The 20,263-nt window shown below is 45.7% G+C and overlaps 3 protein-coding genes across 4 annotated transcripts in view; 1 reads left to right on the top strand and 2 right to left on the bottom strand.

Moving 5' to 3' along the window:
• Positions 1–20,263, bottom strand: part of LOC139415790 (phosphatidylcholine:ceramide cholinephosphotransferase 2-like) — a 742,387-nt gene that overhangs the window by 186,251 nt on the left and 535,873 nt on the right. The gene's annotated exons all lie outside the window — the stretch shown is intronic.
• The window catches only part of LOC139415792 (galactose-specific lectin nattectin-like), a 1,187,935-nt gene that overhangs the window by 993,081 nt on the left and 174,591 nt on the right, over positions 1–20,263 (top strand). The gene's annotated exons all lie outside the window — the stretch shown is intronic.
• LOC139417014 (SH3 domain-containing protein 19-like) overlaps positions 1–20,263 on the bottom strand; it is a 41,389-nt gene that overhangs the window by 8,733 nt on the left and 12,393 nt on the right. The window contains exons 3-8 of the mRNA XM_071166248.1: positions 15,326–15,366; positions 13,351–13,399; positions 8,745–8,880; positions 7,329–7,509; positions 5,686–7,122; positions 324–783 (exon numbers count right to left, since the gene is read on the bottom strand). Of these exons, the coding sequence (XP_071022349.1) occupies positions 324–783; positions 5,686–7,122; positions 7,329–7,509; positions 8,745–8,880; positions 13,351–13,399; positions 15,326–15,366 (2,304 nt within the window). The remainder of the gene's footprint in view (positions 1–323; positions 784–5,685; positions 7,123–7,328; positions 7,510–8,744; positions 8,881–13,350; positions 13,400–15,325; positions 15,367–20,263) is intronic.

The raw sequence follows: 20,263 nt of genomic DNA, 5'->3' as shown, positions 1-20,263 counted from the left end.
AGGTTAAGAGTGTGTGTGTTCTGGAATATACAAAGAGAGACATTCAGAGTTATACTATTATATTAGTATTGTACATTTCTACTACTTTAAGAGCAGAAACATGACAACAAGGAGTCACTAACCAGTCTATCAGGAGTCACTAACCAGTCTATCAGGAGTCACTAACCAAGGAGTCACTAACCAGTCTGTCAGGAGTCACTAACCAGTCTATCAGGAGTCACTAACCAGTCTATCAGGAGTCACTAACCAGTCTATCAGGAGTCACTAACCAATGAGGACTATACAGTCTATCAGGAGTCCAGGACATAGATACACACACTTACCGAGGAGGAAGAGGAGGTTCAGACTCTGTGGAGACTGGTGGGGTTTTCCTTTGGACTGGGGCTGGGGGTAAGGCTGGGGGAGTAGACCGCACTGGGGCTGGGGGTAAGACTGGGGGGGTAGATCCCACTGGGGCTGGGGGTAAGACTGGTGGGGTAGATCCCACTGGGGCTGGGGGTAAGACTGGGGGGGTAGATCCCACTGGGGCTGGGGTTAAGACTGGGGGGGTAGATCCCACTGGGGCTGGGGTTAAGACTGTGGGGGTAGAACCCACTGGGACTGGGGGTAAGACTGTGGGGGTAGATCCCACTGGGGCTGGGGTTAAGACTGGAGGGGTAGAACCCACTGGGGCTGGGTTTGGAGATGGGGCTAAGGTTGGGGGAGTAGCCTGGACTGGAGCTGGGATTAAGGTCTGAATGGAGGGTTTGGACGGCAGAGAAGGTCTCCTGTTCTCTGGTAGGGCTGTCCCAGACACAGGAAAGGGAGAGGGGAGAGGAAGAGGAAGAAGGGAAGAGAAGGAGAGAGGTAAAGTTATGTGCATAAACACAGGAGGCTGTTGAGGGGAGGACGGCTCATAAAAGAACAAAGCAAATGGAATGGTATCAAACACACAAATTATATCCAGTGTCGTCCCGAAAATATTCACAACCCTTGTTGTTTTGTTACAGCCTGAATTCAAAATTATTTTAATTATTTTATTTAACCTTTATTTAACCAGGCAAGTCAGTTTAAGAACAAATTTCTTATTTACAATGACGGCCTACCAAAAGGTTAAAGACCACCTGCGGGGATGGGGGCTGGGATACATTTAAATAAATAAATAAATAACATATAAATATTGGACAAAACACACATCAGGACAAGAGAGACAACACAACAACATAGCATGGCAGCAACACAACACAACAACATAGCATGGCAGCAACACAACACAACAACATAGCATGGCAGCAACACAACATGACAACAACACGGTAGCAACACAACATGGTAGCAGCAACACATGACAACACAACAACATAGCAAGGCAGCAACACATGACAACAACACGGTAGCAACACAACATGGTAGCAGCACAACATGACAACACAACACAACAACATGGCAAGGCAGCAACACATGACAACAACACGGTAGCAACACAACATGGTAGCAGCAACACATGACAACAACACGGTAGCAACACAACATGGTAGCAGCAACACATGACAACAACACGGTAGCAGCACAACATGACAACAACACAACATGGTAGCAGCAACACATGACAACAACACGGTAGCAACACAACATGGTAGCAGCACAAAACACGGTACAAACATTATTGGGTGCAGACAACAACACAAAGGGCAAGAAGGTAGAGACAAAATGGATAAAATATATATTTTTTCACCCATCTACACACAATATCCCATAATGACGAAGTGAAAACATGTTTAAGATACACTTTTGCAAATTTATTGAAAATGAAATACATAAATATCAAATTTAAATAGTATGAGTAAACATGTATAAGTCAATACATGTTATAATAACTTTTGGCAGCGATTACAGCTGTGAGTCTTTCTGGTTAAGTCTTTAAGAACTTTGCACACCTGGATTGTACAATATTTGCCCATTCGTCTTTTAAAAATGATTCGAGCTCTGTCAGGTTCGTTGTTGATCGTTGCTAGACAACCATTTTCAAATCTTGCCATAGATTGTCAAGCCAATTTAAGTGCAAACTGTAACTAGTCCACTCAGGAACATTCAAGGTTGTCTTGGTAACCAATTCCAGTGTATATTTTACCTTGTGTTTTAGGCTATTGTCCTGCTGAAAGGTGAATTTCAAATCAAATTTAATTTGTCACAAGCTCCGAATACAACCTTACCGTGAAATGCCCTTAACCAACAATGCAGTTCAAGAAATAGAGTTAAGAACATATTTTATGATAAACTAAAGTAAAAAATGTAATAAAAAGTTAACTTTTGTTATTTACCAAATACTTATTTTCCACCATAATTTGCAAATAAATTCATTAAAAATCCTACAATGTGATTTTCAGGATTTTTTTTCCTCATTTTGTCTGTCATAGTTGAAGTGTACCTATGATGAAAATTACAGGCCTCTCTCATCTTTTTAAGTGGGAGAACTTGCACAATTGGTGGCTGACTGAATACTTTTTTGCCCCACTGTAAACTACAGGGTTTGCGGACTTAATATGAAATATATGAGTCATCACCATACATGGACACCTTTGTTTTAAAGCCTTGGATTTATAATCCTCTAATGTTGTTCTTGGATCTGATTTTAATAGCTAGCATTCCGATGGCCATAACGAATAGATATGGTGACAGCGGACATCCTTGTTGCACTCCTCTTGACAATTCAAAACTCTCTGAGAAGTAGCCGTTATTTACTATTTTACACCTTTTACATTATTTTTTACCCATTTTATAAGAGAATCACCGAAATTGAAAAAAATCCAGGCAGTTAGAAATAAAATAATTTATAAATAAAAATACCTTTTCAAAATCCGCTATAAATACCAGGCCTGGCTTCTTACATGTTTCATGATGTTCTATTATTTCTAGTAGTTGTTGTATATTATCTCCAATGTATGGTCCATGTAAAAAACCTTTCTGATCAGGATGAACAATACCTGGTAAAACCCTTTTAATTCTGAGTGCAATGCATTTCGCTGGTATTTTTGCGTCACAACATTGAAGTGTAAGGGGCCTCCAGTTTTTTTAGATAGACTGGGTCTTTATATTTGCCATCTGGGTCTTGTTTTAATAATAGAGAAATCAGACCTTCCTGAGTACTTGACAGACTACCATTTCTAAACAATCTAACAATGAAGCTTTTAGTATATCATAAAATACTTGATGTACCTCTACCGGTATGTCATCAAGCCCTGGGGCTTTTCCAGAATGAAAGGATTTAATAGCCTCAAAAAGTTCTTCCTCTGTAATTTGGCCTTGGCACTGATCTTTCTGTACATTTGTTAGTTTTATATTATTTGGAAAGAATTCCTTACCGTAATCTTCATTCAGTGGGAGAGGATGAGACGGAAAATGATTAGCTTCCTCTCTTAAAATATCATTCGGAGAATCATAGATGAGTCCGTCTTCAGTAACGAGTTTCTGCAAATTATTTTTGTGAGTGTTCCTGTGTTGGAGATTCAGGAAGAATTTTGTGCATTTTTCTCCATATTCCATCCAGTCTGCTTTATTTTTGTAATAGATTACATTAGATTGTTCTTGAATAAGTTCCTCAAGTTTTTTGTTTTTCCTCTAACTTATTTTGTATCTCTACCGTTTTTATTGCCGTCTACCTGAACTATGGATTTCCGTTGTCAGTCTTGTCTCTTTAGCCAGAAACTGCTTTTTTTATTATTGATGAATATTGAATTGAATGACCTCTGAAGGTACATTTAAAGGTATCCCAAACAATAAGGGGATTTGCTGAACCTATATTATACTGGGAAAATTCAGTTATAAATTCTTAAGTTGATCTCCAGTAAACTTTGATTAAATTTCCAATATCCCCGTCCATGTGGAAAATCTATGAGAGTTATGTGAAGGTTAATTAGATGACGTTCCGATCGCATTCTGCCTCCTATTAAAACTTTTTTGACCTTTGATGCAGGAGAGAAAGAGACAAGAAAGTAGTCAAGTCTCCTCCATGTATATCTCACTAGGTATTCTGTTTTTTTTTTATCCCCAAAAAACTCCCTTGCCGATGACAAGCATACCCATAACCTGACACAGCCACCGCCATGCTAGAAGATATGAAGAGTGTTACTCAGTGATGACAGCACATTGTCTATTAATGGGGCAAATCCAACTCAGTGATCTGATGGATTTGCCCCAAACATGACACTTTGTATTCAAGACATCAAGTTCCTTTCTTTACCCCATTTTTTGTCAGTTTTACTTTCGTGCCTTGTTGCAAACAGGATGCATGTTTTGGAATATTTTTATTCTGTACAGGATTCCTTCTTTTCTGTCTGTCATTTTGGTTAGTATTGTGGAGTAACTACAATGTTGTTCATCCATCCTTAGTTTTCTCCTATCACTCTGTAACTATCGCAGCCATTAAACCCTATAACTGATTTAAAGTCATCATTGGCCTCAAGTTCAAATCCCTGAGTGGTTTCCTTCCTCTCCGGCAACTGAGTTAGGAAGGACACCTATATCTTTGTAGTGACTGGGTGTATTGATACGCCATCCAAAGTGTAATTAATAACTTCACCATGCTCAAAGGGATATTCAATGTCTGCTATCTACCAGTAGGTGACCTTCTCTGCGAGGCATTGGAAAACCTCCCTGGTCTTTGTGGTTGAATCTGTGTTTGAAATTCCCTGCTCGACTGAGGGACCTTACATACGGTGGGGCAACAAAGTATTTAGTCAGCCACGAATTGTGCAAGTTCTCCCACTTAAAAAGATGAGAGAGGCCTGTAATTTTCATCATAGGTACACTTCAACTATGACATAATAATATATATATAAATATAAGCTTGCCATGACAAAAGGGTTGAATACTTATTGACTCAAAACAGTTCAGCTTTTCATTTTTTATTGATTTGTAAATATTTTCTAAACAACAATTTCTCTTCGACATGTGGGGTAGTGTGTGTGTGTGTGTAGAGAGAGGCCAGTGACAAGAGCAACATGTGGAAGAAGTAAACAGGTGTGAATATTTCTGCTCTGTATATGATACCATTTCCTCTCATTCCACTCCAGACATTACCTCGAGCCTATCCTCCCCAATTAGGGTGCCACCAACCTCCTGTGGCATAACTGAGGTTTTCAAACTGAAGCTGAATGACACACACCCACACCTGTTCACACACAATCATGGCAATTTTGTTGGTTTCACATGGTGGGTTGCGTAATAAATTATGACTCTCGCACGTTCTCTACCACATATCCTATAAACCCCCCCACCATGTTTGCAGGTAGCAGGCTATTGCACCTCTCAGCTATCAGGCTATCGCAGCTATCAGGCTATCGCACCTCTCAGCTATCGCACCTCTCAGCTATCGCACCTCTCAGCTAGCGCACCTCTCAGCTAGCGCACCTCTCAGCTAGCAGGCTATCGCACCTCTCAGCTATCGCACCTCTCAGCTAGCAGGCTATCGCACCTCTCAGCTATCGCACCTCTCAGCTAGCAGGCTATCGCACCTCTCAGCTAGCAGGCTATCGCACCTCTCAGCTAGCAGGCTATCGCACCTCTCAGCTAGCAGGCTATCGCACCTCTCAGCTAGCAGGCTATCGCACCTCTCAGCTAGCAGGCTATCGCACCTCTCAGCTAGCAGGCTATCGCACTTATCAAAACACATCATAGGTAGCTTAGTGCTGCTTTACACACACTTACCACTCGCTCGACCGGATGACGTCATGGCAGTGGGCTTCTGAGCAACACTTGGTTTAGTGTTGGTGCTGTGGAGGTCTACGGAGGGTTTAGTGTTGGTGCTGTGGAGGTCTACGGAGGGTTTAGTGTTGGTGCTGTGGAGGTCTACGGAGGGTTTAGTGTTGGTGCTGTGGAGGTCTACGGAGGGTTTAGTGTTGGTGCTCTGGAGGTCTACGGAGGGTTTAGTGTTGGTGCTGTGGAGGTCTGCGGAGGGTTTAGTGTTGGTGCTGTGGAGGTCTACGGAGGGTTTAGTGTTGGTGCTGTGGAGGTCTACGGAGGGTTTAGTCCTGGGTGCTACTGGAGGTCTGGGAGGAGGACAGGGAATTGGGGGGGTCCCTTCTGTCTGCCTCGCCTGGCGGTCTGGTCTTTGGGGTTCAGAGGGGGGCTTTCTAGGGAGCAGGGGACGGGGTGCAGGTATTGGGACAATAGGGTTAAGGGCAGGGACAGGGATACTTGAGGTGGTCTTAATAGGTTTGGGAGAGGGGTCACTGGGTTTGGGAGAGGGGTCACTGGGTTTGGGAGAGGGGTCACTGGGTTTGGGCTGTGTGGTGGTTGTATCAACAGTCAAGTTCACGTCGATTGCCACCGAGCCTCCTCCTTGCCAGACTCCTTTGCAGGAGGTCTTGGTTGCGAGGGAGGGTTTAGGGGCGATGGGAGGGGCCGGTTTGGACGGGGGCTGGACTCGGTGACGGGGTTCAGGTCTCCCCCGCCCTAGCGACGCGCCGTTGTCTTCATGGCTACCGTGGTCCTCTGCCTGTTGCTGCTGCTCGAAGGCTTGTATCCTGGCTCTCAGAGTACTCATATCTTCCTCCTCTTCTTCTTCTTCTTCCGAGTCGCTCTCTCTGTTGTCGTTGCTATGGTGATCAGGGAAGCCCCAATCGTCTGAGCTGAAGGCGTCCAGGAGCTCCTGAAGGTACTTCCCCTCCTGATTCCTCACTTCCTGGTTCTCTGTGACCTCACTTTCTGTCTGTCCCAGCCTCACCAGGGTCTGAACCTTGACCTCTCGCCTGATTGGTCGAAGGCTATTCTTCGTGCGAGGGTGTGGCCTGGGCCGGTTATGAAGCAGAGGAGGGGAGGAGGGAGTTGTCAAGGCAACAGTGGAATGAGGGGGTGGGACCGAGGAGGACTGCACCCATTGGTCGGTCTGGCTGCCAGAGGCAAAGGTCAGAGGTGAGAAAGGATCAGAGGTCAAGAGGTCACTGTGAAATGCTGCTGGTCTGGTGTCCTCGGTGTGTCTGCTGGTCGGAGTGTGTGTGTGTAGTGCCGGACTGTGTTCTAGGGAGAGGGGAGGGTCGACAGTAGCAGTAGCAGCTCCCGTCGTGTCATCAACGTGCGACGGCGTGTCATCAGGTTTGGATATAAAGGGGAAAGAAGGTCTGGGAGGTTTTGGAGCTCTGGTGGCTACAAACAAACACCAATTCACACATTGAAGCAACAAGCACCAGTACAAGTAGGATCAATTTGACCTAATGTCAGATTTTGGATTCCAAAAACAGCCTCTCAACATTGAACTAATCTCGAACTCCACAGACCAAAACAGAATTCTAAGAACTGATTAATAGACTATGTGCTGTCAACCTCTCCGCCCACTCCTCCCCCTCTCTTACCCACTGAGCCTCTCTGGACTGGGGCGTGACTGTGGGTTGGAACTGAGGATTCTGGTCCGGTGTCAGTCTGCGTGGCGATGGTAGTCGTGGAGACGGAGTGTAGGGGTGAGGAGGAGGAAGGCAACACTTGATCCTGTTCCTGTCTCTTCTCTCTAATCACCTCATCATAGGAGGGGGGAGGCTGGAAGAGCCAGGGAGGAAGAGCCAGGGAGCAAAACAAAATTGTCAACAAATCTATTCATGACTCACATCCGAAAGAACACAAGATTACTGCAAGTCATCAGGGACAAACATAGGGAACATATTAAAAAGAGGGGTTGAAAACCATGACAGGTTTTTACTAGGGTTGGGGCGATGTCAACCTTTGTCTATCGTGATTATCATAAAACACTGTGATATACCATGGTTTTTCTCCCCCCCCCCGATAAAGATACTTTTGTCCCACATCATGACATCACGATGTGATGTGATTATAATAGTCCCTGTCGGTACTCACATAATAATATAAGAAATTTCCCCTCGACCACAAATTGACGGAAAACCAACATTCATGGTTAGTTACCTGTATAGTACTGCCCCAGATCATAGTGGTGGGAGGAAGAGGAGGAAGAGGAAGAGGAGGAGGGTTAGTTACCTGTATAGTACTGCCCCAGATCATAGTGGTGGGAGGAAGAGGAGGAAGAGGAGGAGGGTTAGTCACCTGTATAGTACTGCCCCAGATCATAGTGGTGGGAGGAAGAGGAGGAGGAGGAAGAGGAGGGTTAGTTACCTGTATAGTACTGCCCCAGATCACAGTGGTGGGAGGAAGAGGAGGAGGAGGAAGAGGAGGGTTAGTTACCTGTATAGTACTGCCCCAGATCACAGTGGTGGGAGGAAGAGGAGGAGGAGGAGGGTTAGTTACCTGTATAGTACTGCCCCAGATCATAGTGGTGGGAGGAAGAGGTGGAGGAGGGTTAGTTACCTGTATAGTACTGCCCCAGATCATAGTTGTGGGAGGAAGAGGAGGAGGAGGAAGAGGAGGAGGAGGGTTAGTTACCTGTATAGTACTGCCCCAGATCAGTGGTGGGAGGAAGAGGAGGGTTAGTTACCTGTATAGTAGGAGGTATAGTACTGCCCCAGATCATAGTGGTGGGAGAAAGAGGAGGGTTAGTTACCTGTATAGTACTGCCCCAGATCATAGTGGTGGGAGGAAGAGGAGGAGGAGGAAGAGGAGGGTTAGTTACCTGTATAGTACTGCCCCAGATCATAGTGGTGGGAGGAAGAGGAGGAAGAGGAGTAGGGTTAGTTACCTGTATAGTACTATCCCAGATCATCGTGGTGGGAGGAGGAAGAGGAGGATGGTTAGTTACCTGTATAGTACTGCCCCAGATCAGTGGTGGGAGGAGGAGGAAGAGGAGGATGAGGAGGGTTAGTTACCTGTATAGTAGGAGGTATAGTACTGCCCCAGATCTGAGCGGCGGGAGGAGGAGGAGGAGGGAATCCCCCAGAAGCCCCGGGGAACCAGGTATTAGACACCAGTGGCTCTGCTGAAAGGATGGTGATCTCTGGACGCCTGGCGTAGAGATACAACACATAGAGAGGACATGAGCATAGAGCTAGAACAACATAGAGAGGATATCATCATAGAACTAGGACAACATAGAGAGGATATCATCATAGAGCTAGGACAACATAGAGAGGATATCATCATAGAGCTGGGACAACATAGAGAGGATATCATCATAGAACTAGGACAACAGAGAGGATATCATCATAGAGCTAGGACAACATAGAGAGGATATCAACCTGATAGAGAAATAGAAAATAAAGATATATACAGGTAACTGCCAAAATAAAGGAAACACTTACATAGTGTCTTAACGGGTAGGAAGCAGGGGTTGGTTTGGGCTGGCACCCAAATTACTATTTTCAGCAAAACAGAGTTCTGTACCGGTTCTGAACCCCAAAAAGTACCAGTTTATTTATAGTTCTGTCCCTTTTGAAATCAGTTTTTTTTTCTGTATAGGAAAGTCATTAAGCATCACAATGACAGACAAACATACTCACTGTACAGCCAGTCACTATGGACAGACCAGTGGAGGAGGAGGAGGGGCTTCAGAGGGGGAGGGGCTACAGTAGACTAGGCTTCAGAGAAGGAGGGGCTACAGTAGACTAGGCTTCAGAGAAGGAGGGGCTACAGTAGACTAGGCTTCAGAGGGGGTGGAGGGGCTTCAGAGGGGGAGGGGCTACAGTAGACTAGGCTTCAGAGGGGGAGGGGCTACAGTAGACTAGGCTTCAGAGGGGGAGGGGCTACAGTAGACTAGGATTCAGAGGGGGAGGGGCTACAGTAGACTAGGCTTCAGAGGGGGAGGAGGGGCTACAGTAGACTAGGCTTCAGAGGGGGAGGGGCTACAGTAGACTTGGCTTCAGAGGGGGAGGCGCTACAGTAGACTTGGCTTCAGAGGGGGAGGGGCTACAGTACACTTGGCTTCAGAGGGGGAGGGACTACAGTACACTAGGCTTCAGAGGGGGAGGGGCTACAGTACACTAGGCTTCAGAGGGGGAGGGGCTACAGTACACTAGGCTTCAGAGGGGGAGGGGCTACAGTACACTAGGCTTCAGAGGGGGAGGGGCTACAGTACACTAGGCTTCAGAGGAGTAGGGGCTACAGTACACTAGGCTTCAGAGGGGGAGGGGCTACAGTAGACTAGGCTTCAGAGGGGGAGGGGCTACAGTAGACTAGGCTTCAGAGGGGGAGGGGCTACAGTAGACTAGGCTTCAGAGGGGGAGAAGGGGCTACAGTAGACTAGGCTTCAGAGGGGGAGGGGCTACAGTAGACTAGGCTTCAGAGGGGAGGGGCTACAGTAGACTAGGCTTCAGAGGGGGAGGAGGGGCTACAGTAGACTAGGCTTCAGAGGGGGAGGGGCTACAGTAGACTTGGCTTCAGAGGGGGAGGAGCTACAGTAGACTTGGCTTCAGAGGGGGAGGGGCTACAGTACACTTGGCTTCAGAGGGGGAGGGGCTACAGTACACTAGGCTTCAGAGGGGGAGGGGCTACAGTACACTAGGCTTCAGAGGGGGAGGGGCTACAGTACACTAGGCTTCAGAGGGGGAGGGGCTACAGTACACTAGGCTTCAGAGGGGGAGGGGCTACAGTACACTAGGCTTCAGAGGAGTAGGGGCTACAGTACACTAGGCTTCAGAGGGGGAGGGGCTACAGTAGACTAGGCTTCAGAGGAGGAGGGGCTACAGTACACTAGGCTTCAGAGGGGGAGGGGCTACAGTACACTAGGCTTCAGAGGGGGAGGGGCTACAGTACACTAGGCTTCAGAGGGGGAGGGGCTACAGTCGACTAGGCTTCAGAGGGGGAGGGGCTACAGTACACTAGGCTTCAGAGGGGGAGGGGCTACAGCACACTAGGCTTCAGAGGAGTAGGGGCTACAGTACACTAGGCTTCAGAGGGGGAGGGGCTACAGTACACTAGGCTTCAGAGGGGGAGGGGCTACAGTAGACTAGGCTTCAGAGGAGGAGGGGCTACAGTCGACTAGGCTTCAGAGGGGGAGGGGCTACAGTACACTAGGCTTCAGAGGGGGAGGGGCTACAGTACACTAGGCTTCAGAGGAGGAGGGGCTACAGTACACTATGCTTCAGAGGGGGAGGGGCTACAGTACACTAGGCTTCAGAGGGGGAGGGGCTACAGTAGACTAGGCTTCAGAGGGGAAGAGGCAGGTCGTCTACACACGTACACACACAAGCAAGGATTTCCATCTGGCAGACAGACGCTGGAATAAGTTTCTGCCTGACAGAGTGAGAGCAGAGGCACGTTGTTACGATTTCTGTTGTTACGATTTCTGTTGTTACGATTTCTGAAAATAAAATGCCTGGAAAGTAAGAAGAGTTATTTACGGGTTCCCATGATTTAAAAAAATAACGGTTCTGTCACGGAACAGTACAGATCCCTTTAGTTTCTGGTTCTGAGTCGGTTCCTCTAATAATTTAGTCATTTCCTGGAACCAGTTCCAACCGCCAGTAGGAGACATGAGTTTTTACTCACCTATATAACAACACAGTGTGGTTAAAGACTCAGGTCACCGTCTGATTACCTATAACTACAAACATAGTTATGTTTTGGGGTTATTATCATATTTATTTCCGGATATATATATATATATATATGTTTTTAAACGACCCACAATGCACTTTTGAAAAGGATACCTGCTTGTTCTAATTGTGTAGTTCCTCATCTGTGTTCTATTTTTTTTGGGGGGGGAACCTTCTCAGCATTTTCTCTGAAGTAGGCTACGGGAGTTTTGCAACTTTTTCCACCTTGGCTTAGTACTTTGCTGACATCTGGAATCTATCTACCTAACTGTAGGTTTGGCAGGAAATGCAATTGGAAACCAGTAGAGTCACGAGTGCAAACACTTTCGGTTTTAATTAGCAAGTTTTACATTCGAAGTCAAACTTCTGTTGGTGTTTACAGTTATAGGGAAAAGGTCTTGCCGGGTCCTCCATTTTTTACCGAACATGACTTCGACATGGTTTCGTTTATTTCCCACGAAGAATAATAGAATAGTGAGGTGTAACTTTGGGACATTTGATGCGAAACCGTATGTTACATGTGGCTCCCTTGTATGCTACCTACCCTTTAAACCTTCCCTTTAATTGGGCCAACCATTAAACCTTCCCTTTAATTGGGCCAACCATTAAACCTTCCCTTTAATAGGGCCAACCATTAAACCTTCCCTTTAATTGGGGCCAACCATTAAACCTTCCCTTTAATAGGGCCAACCATTAAACCTTCCCTTTAATTGGGGCCAACCATTAAACCTTCCCTTTAATTGGGCCAACCATTAAACCTTCCCTTTAATTGGGGCCAACCATTAAACCTTCCCTTTAATTGGGCCAACCATTAAACCTTCCCTTTAATTGGGCCAACCATTAAACCTTCCCTTTAATTGGGCCAACCATTAAACCTTCCCTTTAATTGGGCCACCATGAGCCGACCAGGACAGCTTCAATGTGCCTTGGCATCGGTTCTCCAAGGGAACTCAAGTGGAGGATGAAACTGGTCTTCCAAGATACATTCCTTTTTTATGGTGGTGGAAAACGCCAGCAACGTTTCATTAGTGTTCAATTGGGTTGAGATTTGGTGACTGACACACACACACACACACACACACACACACACACACTGACACACACACACACACACTGACACACACACACACACGCACTGACACACACACACACACACACACACACACACACTGACACACACACACACACACTGACACACACACACACACACACGCACTGACACACACACTGACACACACACACTGACACACACAGACACACACACACACACACTGACACACACACACACACACTGACACACACACACACACACAGACACACTGACACACACACACACACACTGACACACTGACACACACGCACTGACACACACACACACACGCACTGACACACACACACACACACACTGACACACACACACACTGACACACACACACACACACACACTGACACACACACTGACACACACACAGACACACACACACTGACACACACACGCACTGACACACACACACACACACACACTGACACACACACACACACACACACTGACACACACACACACACACACACTGACACACACACACACACACTGACACACACACTCTTGACACACACACACACTTTAAACCCCCTATGCTCCTTTCAGGCCCCTCTTTCAAAGTCACCGAGATCTCTTCTTCTATGTAGCCAAAAATATCTGGGCAACTGGGCGGTTTTTATGACCCTAAGCATGATGGGATATCCATTACCTATTTAACTCAGGAGAACAAAACCTGCGTGGAAACAAATGCTTTCAATATACTTTGTATCCCTCATTTATTGACGAGCATTTCTACTCTCATTTAGGCAGTTTACCTGTATCAACAGATTAGATAGAAATACAACCAATAGAGATACTGCAGGAGGTTTTCTTGACTCTGTAAAACAGAGCTGTACTGACCTCCGGCCTCTGGGAGTACTCTCGCTCACAGAAGTGGATCTAGTCGTCGCTGAAAGAAACACACTGACATTATTGTAGGAGGACTTCACCATGTTACTAACGACAGACTGTTGGTAACAACATGTTCTATATACAGGTAACAACAGACTGGTACTAACAGGTCCTATATACAGGTAACAACAGGTTCTATATACAGGTAACAACAGGTCCTATATACAGGTAACAACAGGTCCTATATACAGGTAACAACATACTGTTGGTAACAACATGTTCTATATACAGGTAACAACAGACTGGTACTAACATGTCCTATATACAGGTAACAACAGGTTCTATATACAGGTAACAACAGACTGTTGGTAACAACAGGTTATATATACAGGTAACAACAGGTCCTATATACAGGTAACAACAGGTCCTATATACAGGTAACAACAGGTCCTATATACAGGTAACAGACTGTTACTAACAACAGGTCCTATATACAGGTAACAACAGACTGTTACTAACAACAGGTCCCATATACAGGTAACAACAGGTCCTATATACAGGTAACAACAGACTGTAACTAACAGGTCCTATATACAGCTAACAACAGACTGTTACTAACAACGGGTCCTATATACAGGTAACAACATATCCTATATACAGGTAACAACAGGTCCTATATACAGGTAACAACATACTGTTAGTAACAGGTCCTATATACAGGTAACAACATATCCTATATACAGGTAACAACAGGTCCTATATACAGGTAACAACAGGTCCTATATACAGGTAACAACAGACTGTTACTAACAACAGGTCCTATATACAGGTAACAACAGGTCCTATATACAGGTAACAACAGACTGTTAACTAACACCAGGTCCTATATACAGGTAACAACAGGTCCTATATACAGGTAACAACAGGTCCTTTATACAGGTAACAACAGACTGTTACTAACAACAGGTCCTATATACAGGTAACAACAGACTGTTACTAACAACAGGTCCTATATACAAGTAACAACAGGTCCTATATACAGTAACAACAGGTCCTATATACAGGTAACAACAGGTCCTATATACAGGTAACAACAGACTGTTACTAACAACAGGTCCTATATACAGTAACAACAGGTCCTATATATAGGTAACAACAGGTCCTATATACAGGTAACAACAGGTCCTATATACAGGTAACAACAGGTCCTATATACAGGTAACAACAGGTCCTATATACAGGTAACAACAGACTGTTACTAACAACAGGTCCTATATACAGGTAACAACAGGTCCTATATACAGGTAACAACAGACTGTTAACTAACACCAGGTCCTATATACAGGTAACAACAGGTCCTATATACAGGTAACAACAGGTCCTTTATACAGGTAACAACAGGTCCTATATACAGGTAACAACAGACTGTTACTAACAACAGGTCCTATATACAGATAACAACAGACTGTTACTAACAACAGGTCCTATATACAGGTAACAACAGGTCCTATATACAAGTAACAACAGGTCCTATATACAGTAACAACAGGTCCTATATACAGGTAACAACAGGTCCTATATACAGGTAACAACAGGTCCTATATACAGGTAACAACAGACTGTTACTAACAACAGGTCCTATATACAGTAACAACAGGTCCTATATATAGGTAACAACAGGTCCTATATACAGGTAACAACAGGTCCTATATACAGGTAACAACAGATTGTTACTAGCAGGTCCTATATACAGGTAACACCAGGTCCTATATACAGGTAACAACAGGTCCTATATACAGGTAACAACAGGTCCTATATACAGGTAACAGACTGTTACTAACAACAGGTCCTATATACAGGTAACAACAGACTGTTACTAACAACAGGGGAGACGACAGAGAGAAACATCAGAGAACTGCCCAGTCATCACTTGTTCTGTAAATAAAGAATGCGTTTTCTTTTTAGACGAGGGATGCAGACTCACTCCTCTTAATGGCGGCCCTGATAGAGGAGAGAGGTCCTTGGCTGGAAGAAAAGAAAAGAAACAAGTCAGTGATTATATTGGTTCATACACCTTCTCTTTCCTTCCATTACAGAACACCCAGAGCAGGTTTCCTTCCATTACAGAACACCCAGAGCAGGTTTCCTTCCATTACAGAACACCCAGAGCAGGTTTCCTTCCATTACAGAACACCCAGAGCAGGTTTCCTTCCATTACAGAACACCCAGAGCAGGTTTCCTTCCATTACAGAAGACCCAGAGCAGGTTTCCTTCCATTACAGAACACTCAGAGCAGGTTTCCTTCCATTACAGAACACCCAGAGCAGGTTTCCTTCCATTACAGAACACCCAGAGCAGGTTTCCTTCCATTACAGAACACCCAGAGCAGGTTTCCTTCCATTACAGAACACCCAGAGCAGGTTTCCTTCCAATACAGAAGACCCAGAGCAGGTTTCCTTCCATTACAGAACAACCAGAGCAGGTTTCCTTCCATTACAGAACACCCAGAGCAGGTTTCCTTCCATTACAGAACACCCAGAGCAGGTTTCCTTCCATTACAGAACACCCAGAGCAGGTTTCCTTCCATTACAGAACACCCAGAGCAGGTTTCCTTCCATTACAGAACACCCAGAGCAGGTTTCCTTCCATTACAGAACACCCAGAGCAGGTTTCCTTCCATTACAGAACACCCAGAGCAGGTTTCCTTCCATTACAGAACACCCAGAGCAGGTTTCCTTCCATTACAGAACACCCAGAGCAGGTTTCCTTCCAATACAGAAGACCCAGAGCAGGTTTCCTTCCATTACAGAACAACCAGAGCAGGTTTCCTTCCATTACAGAACACCCAGAGCAGGTTTCCTTCCATTACAGAACACCCAGAGCAGGTTTCCTTCCATTACAGAACACCCAGAGCAGGTTTCCTTCCAATACAGAAGACCCAGAGCAGGTTTCCTTCCATTACAGAACACCCAGAGCAGGTTTCCTTCCATTACAGAAGACCCAGAGCAGGTTTCCTTCCATTACAGAACACCCAGAGCAGGTTTCCTTCCATTACAGAACACCCAGAGCAGTTTTCCTTCCATTACAGAAGACCCAGAGCAGGTTTCCTTCCATTACAGAACACCCAGAGCAGGTTTCCTTCCATTACAGAACACCCAGAGCAGGTTTCCTTCCATTACAGAAGACCCAGAGCAGGTTTCCTTCCATTACAGAAGACCCAGAGCAGGTTTCCTTCCATTACAGAAGACCCAGAGCAGGTTTCCTTCCATTACAGAACACCCAGAGCAGGTTTCCTTCCACAAACACAGCTGGTGTGTGTGTGTGTGTGTGTGTGTGTGTGTGTGTGTGTGTGTGTGTGTGTGTGTGTAGTGTGTAGTGTGCGTGCGTGCGTGTAGTGTGTGTGTGTGTGTGTAGTGTGTGTGTGTGTGTGTGTTGTGTGTGTGGGTAGTGTGTGTGTGTGTGTGTGTAGTGTGTGTGTGTAGTGTGTGTGTGTAGTGTGTGTGTGTAGTGTGTAATTGTGCGTGTGTGTAGTGTGTGTGTGTGTGTGTAGTGTGTGTGTGTGTAGTGTGTAGTGTGTGTGTAGTGTGTAGTGTGTAGTGTGTGTGGTCTATTTGTATGTACTCAACAACACATATCGTCAGACAAACCACAGACGCTTTAAATGATCTGAGCAGTTTATTTCCCCTTTGTAGCACTCTGATCAGTCAACACTGGTCAACCTAGAGCTAACAGACCGGTCAGTCAACACACTGTCCAACCTAGAGCTAACAGACTGGTCAGTCAACACTGTCCAACCTAGAGCTAACAGACTGATCAGTCAACACTGTCCAACCTAGAGCTAACAGACTGGTCAGTCAACACTGTCCAACCTAGAGCTAACAGACTGATCAGTCAACACTGTCCAACCTAGAGCTAACAGACTGGTCAGTTAACACTGTCCAACCTAGAGCTAACAGACTGATCAGTCAACAATGTCCAACCTAGAGCTAACAGACTGGTCAGTCAACACTGTCCAACCTAGAGCTAACAGACTGGTCAGTCAACACTGTCCAACCTAGAGCTAACAGACTGATCAGTCAACACTGTCCAACCTAGAGCTAACAGACTGATCAGTCAACACACTGTCCAACCTAGAGCTAACAGACTGATCAGTCAACACACTGTCCAACCTAGAGCTAACAGACTGGTCAGTCAACACTGTCCAACCTAGAGCTAACAGACCGATCAGTCAACACTGTCCAACCTAGAGCTAACAGACCGATCAGTCAACACTGTCCAACCTAGAGCTAACAGACTGGTCAGTCAACACACTGTCCAACCTAGAGCTAACAGACTGATCAGTCAACACTGTCCAACCTAGAGCTAACAGACCGATCAGTCAACACACTGTCCAACCTAGAGCTAACAGACTGATCAGTCAACACACTGTCCAACCTAGAGCTAACAGACTGGTCAGTCAACACACTGTCCAACCTAGAGCTAACAGACTGGTCAGTCAACACTGTCCAACCTAGAGCTAACAGACTGGTCAGTCAACACACTGTCCAACCTAGAGCTAACAGACTGGTCAGTCAACACACTGTCCAACCTAGAGCTAACAGACTGGTCAGTCAACACACTGTCCAACCTAGAGCTAACAGACTGGTCAGTCAACACACTGTCCAACCTAGAGCTAACAGACTGGTCAGTCAACACACTGTCCAACCTAGAGCTAACAGACTGGTCAGTCAACACACTGTCCAACCTAGAGCTAACAGACTGGTCAGTCAACACACTGTCCAACCTAGAGCTAACAGACTGGTCAGTCAACACACTGTCCAACCTAGAGCTAACAGACTGGTCAGTCAACACACTGTCCAACCTAGAGCTAACAGACTGGTCAGTCAACACTGTCCAACCTAGAGCTAACAGACCGATCAGTCAACACACTGTCCAACCTAGAGCTAACAGACTGGTCAGTCAACACACTGTCCAACCTAGAGCTAACAGACTGGTCAGTCAACACTGTCCAACCTAGAGCTAACAGACTGGTCAGTCAACACACTGTCCAACCTAGAGCTAACAGACTGATCAGTCAACACACTGTCCAACCTAGAGCTAACAGACTGATCAGTCAACACACTGTCCAACCTAGAGCTAACAGACTGGTCAGTCAACACTGTCCAACCTAGAGCTAACAGACTGATCAGTCAACACACTGTCCAACCTAGAGCTAACAGACTGATCAGTCAACACACTGTCCAACCTAGAGCTAACAGACTGGTCAGTCAACACTGTCCAACCTAGAGCTAACAGACTGGTCAGTCAACACTGTCCAACCTAGAGCTAACAGACTGGTCAGTCAACACACTGTCCAACCTAGAGCTAACAGACTGATCAGTCAACACACTGTCCAACCTAGAGCTAACAGACTGGTCAGTCAACACTGTCCAACCTAGAGCTAACAGACTGGTCAGTCAACACTGTCCAACCTAGAGCTAACAGACTGGTCAGTCAACACACTGTCCAACCTAGAGCTAACAGACTGATCAGTCAACACACTGTCCAACCTAGAGCTAACAGACTGATCAGTCAACACACTGTCCAACCTAGAGCTAACAGACTGGTCAGTCAACACTGTCCAACCTAGAGCTAACAGACTGGTCAGTCAACACTGTCCAACCTAGAGCTAACAGACTGGTCAGTCAACACACTGTCCAACCTAGAGCTAACAGACTGATCAGTCAACACACTGTCCAACCTAGAGCTAACAGACTGGTCAGTCAACACTGTCCAACCTAGAGCTAACAGACTGGTCAGTCAACACATTGTCCAACCTAGAGCTAACAGACTGATCAGTCAACACACTGTCCAACCTAGAGCTAACAGACTGATCAGTCAACACACTGTCCAACCTAGAGCTAACAGACTGATCAGTCAACACACTGTCCAACCTAGAGCTAACAGACTGGTCAGTCAACACTGTCCAACCTAGAGCTAACAGACTGGTCAGTCAACACTGTCCAACCTAGAGCTAACAGACTGGTCAGTCAACACACTGTCCAACCTAGAGCTAACAGACTGATCAGTCAACACACTGTCCAACCTAGAGCTAACAGACTGATCAGTCAACACACTGTCCAACCTAGAGCTAACAGACTGGTCAGTCAACACTGTCCAACCTAGAGCTAACAGACTGGTCAGTCAACACACTGTCCAACCTAGAGCTAACAGACTGGTCAGTCAACACTGTCCAACCTAGAGCTAACAGACTGGTCAGTCAACACACTGTCCAACCTAGAGCTAACAGACTGGTCAGTCAACACACTGTCCAACCTAGAGCTAACAGACTGGTCAGTCAACACTGTCCAACCTAGAGCTAACAGACTGATCAGTCAACACACTGTCCAACCTAGAGCTAACAGACTGGTCAGTCAACACACTGTCCAACCTAGAGCTAACAGACTGATCAGTCAACACACTGTCCAACCTAGAGCTAACAGACTGGTCAGTCAACACACTGTCCAACCTAGAGCTAACAGACTGATCAGTCAACACACTGTCCAACCTAGAGCTAACAGACTGGTCAGTCAACACACTGTCCAACCTAGAGCTAACAGACTGGTCAGTCAACACACTGTCCAACCTAGAGCTAACAGACTGATCAGTCAACACTGTCCAACCTAGAGCTAACAGACTGATCAGTCAACACACTGTCCAACCTAGAGCTAACAGACTGATCAGTCAACACTGTCCAACCTAGAGCTAAATGTGTGTTTTAATCTACCACCATTGATTAAACAAGCCTGTAAAAGTGTATTCTGTGTATGTTTCATTTGAACCTGATCTAAAACATGCAGAGACATGACCACACCAATATAACACCCCCTATAAGGATTAGATGCCTTCAGAGAAACCTCACTGCTGTTCTCTCTGTCTGCTG

Source organism: Oncorhynchus clarkii, chromosome 9 (genome assembly GCF_045791955.1).
Source record: "Oncorhynchus clarkii lewisi isolate Uvic-CL-2024 chromosome 9, UVic_Ocla_1.0, whole genome shotgun sequence".
Taxonomy (NCBI): domain Eukaryota; kingdom Metazoa; phylum Chordata; class Actinopteri; order Salmoniformes; family Salmonidae; genus Oncorhynchus; species Oncorhynchus clarkii.
Note: the sequence above shows the minus strand (reverse complement) of the source record. Positions and strands in the feature narration are given on the sequence as shown.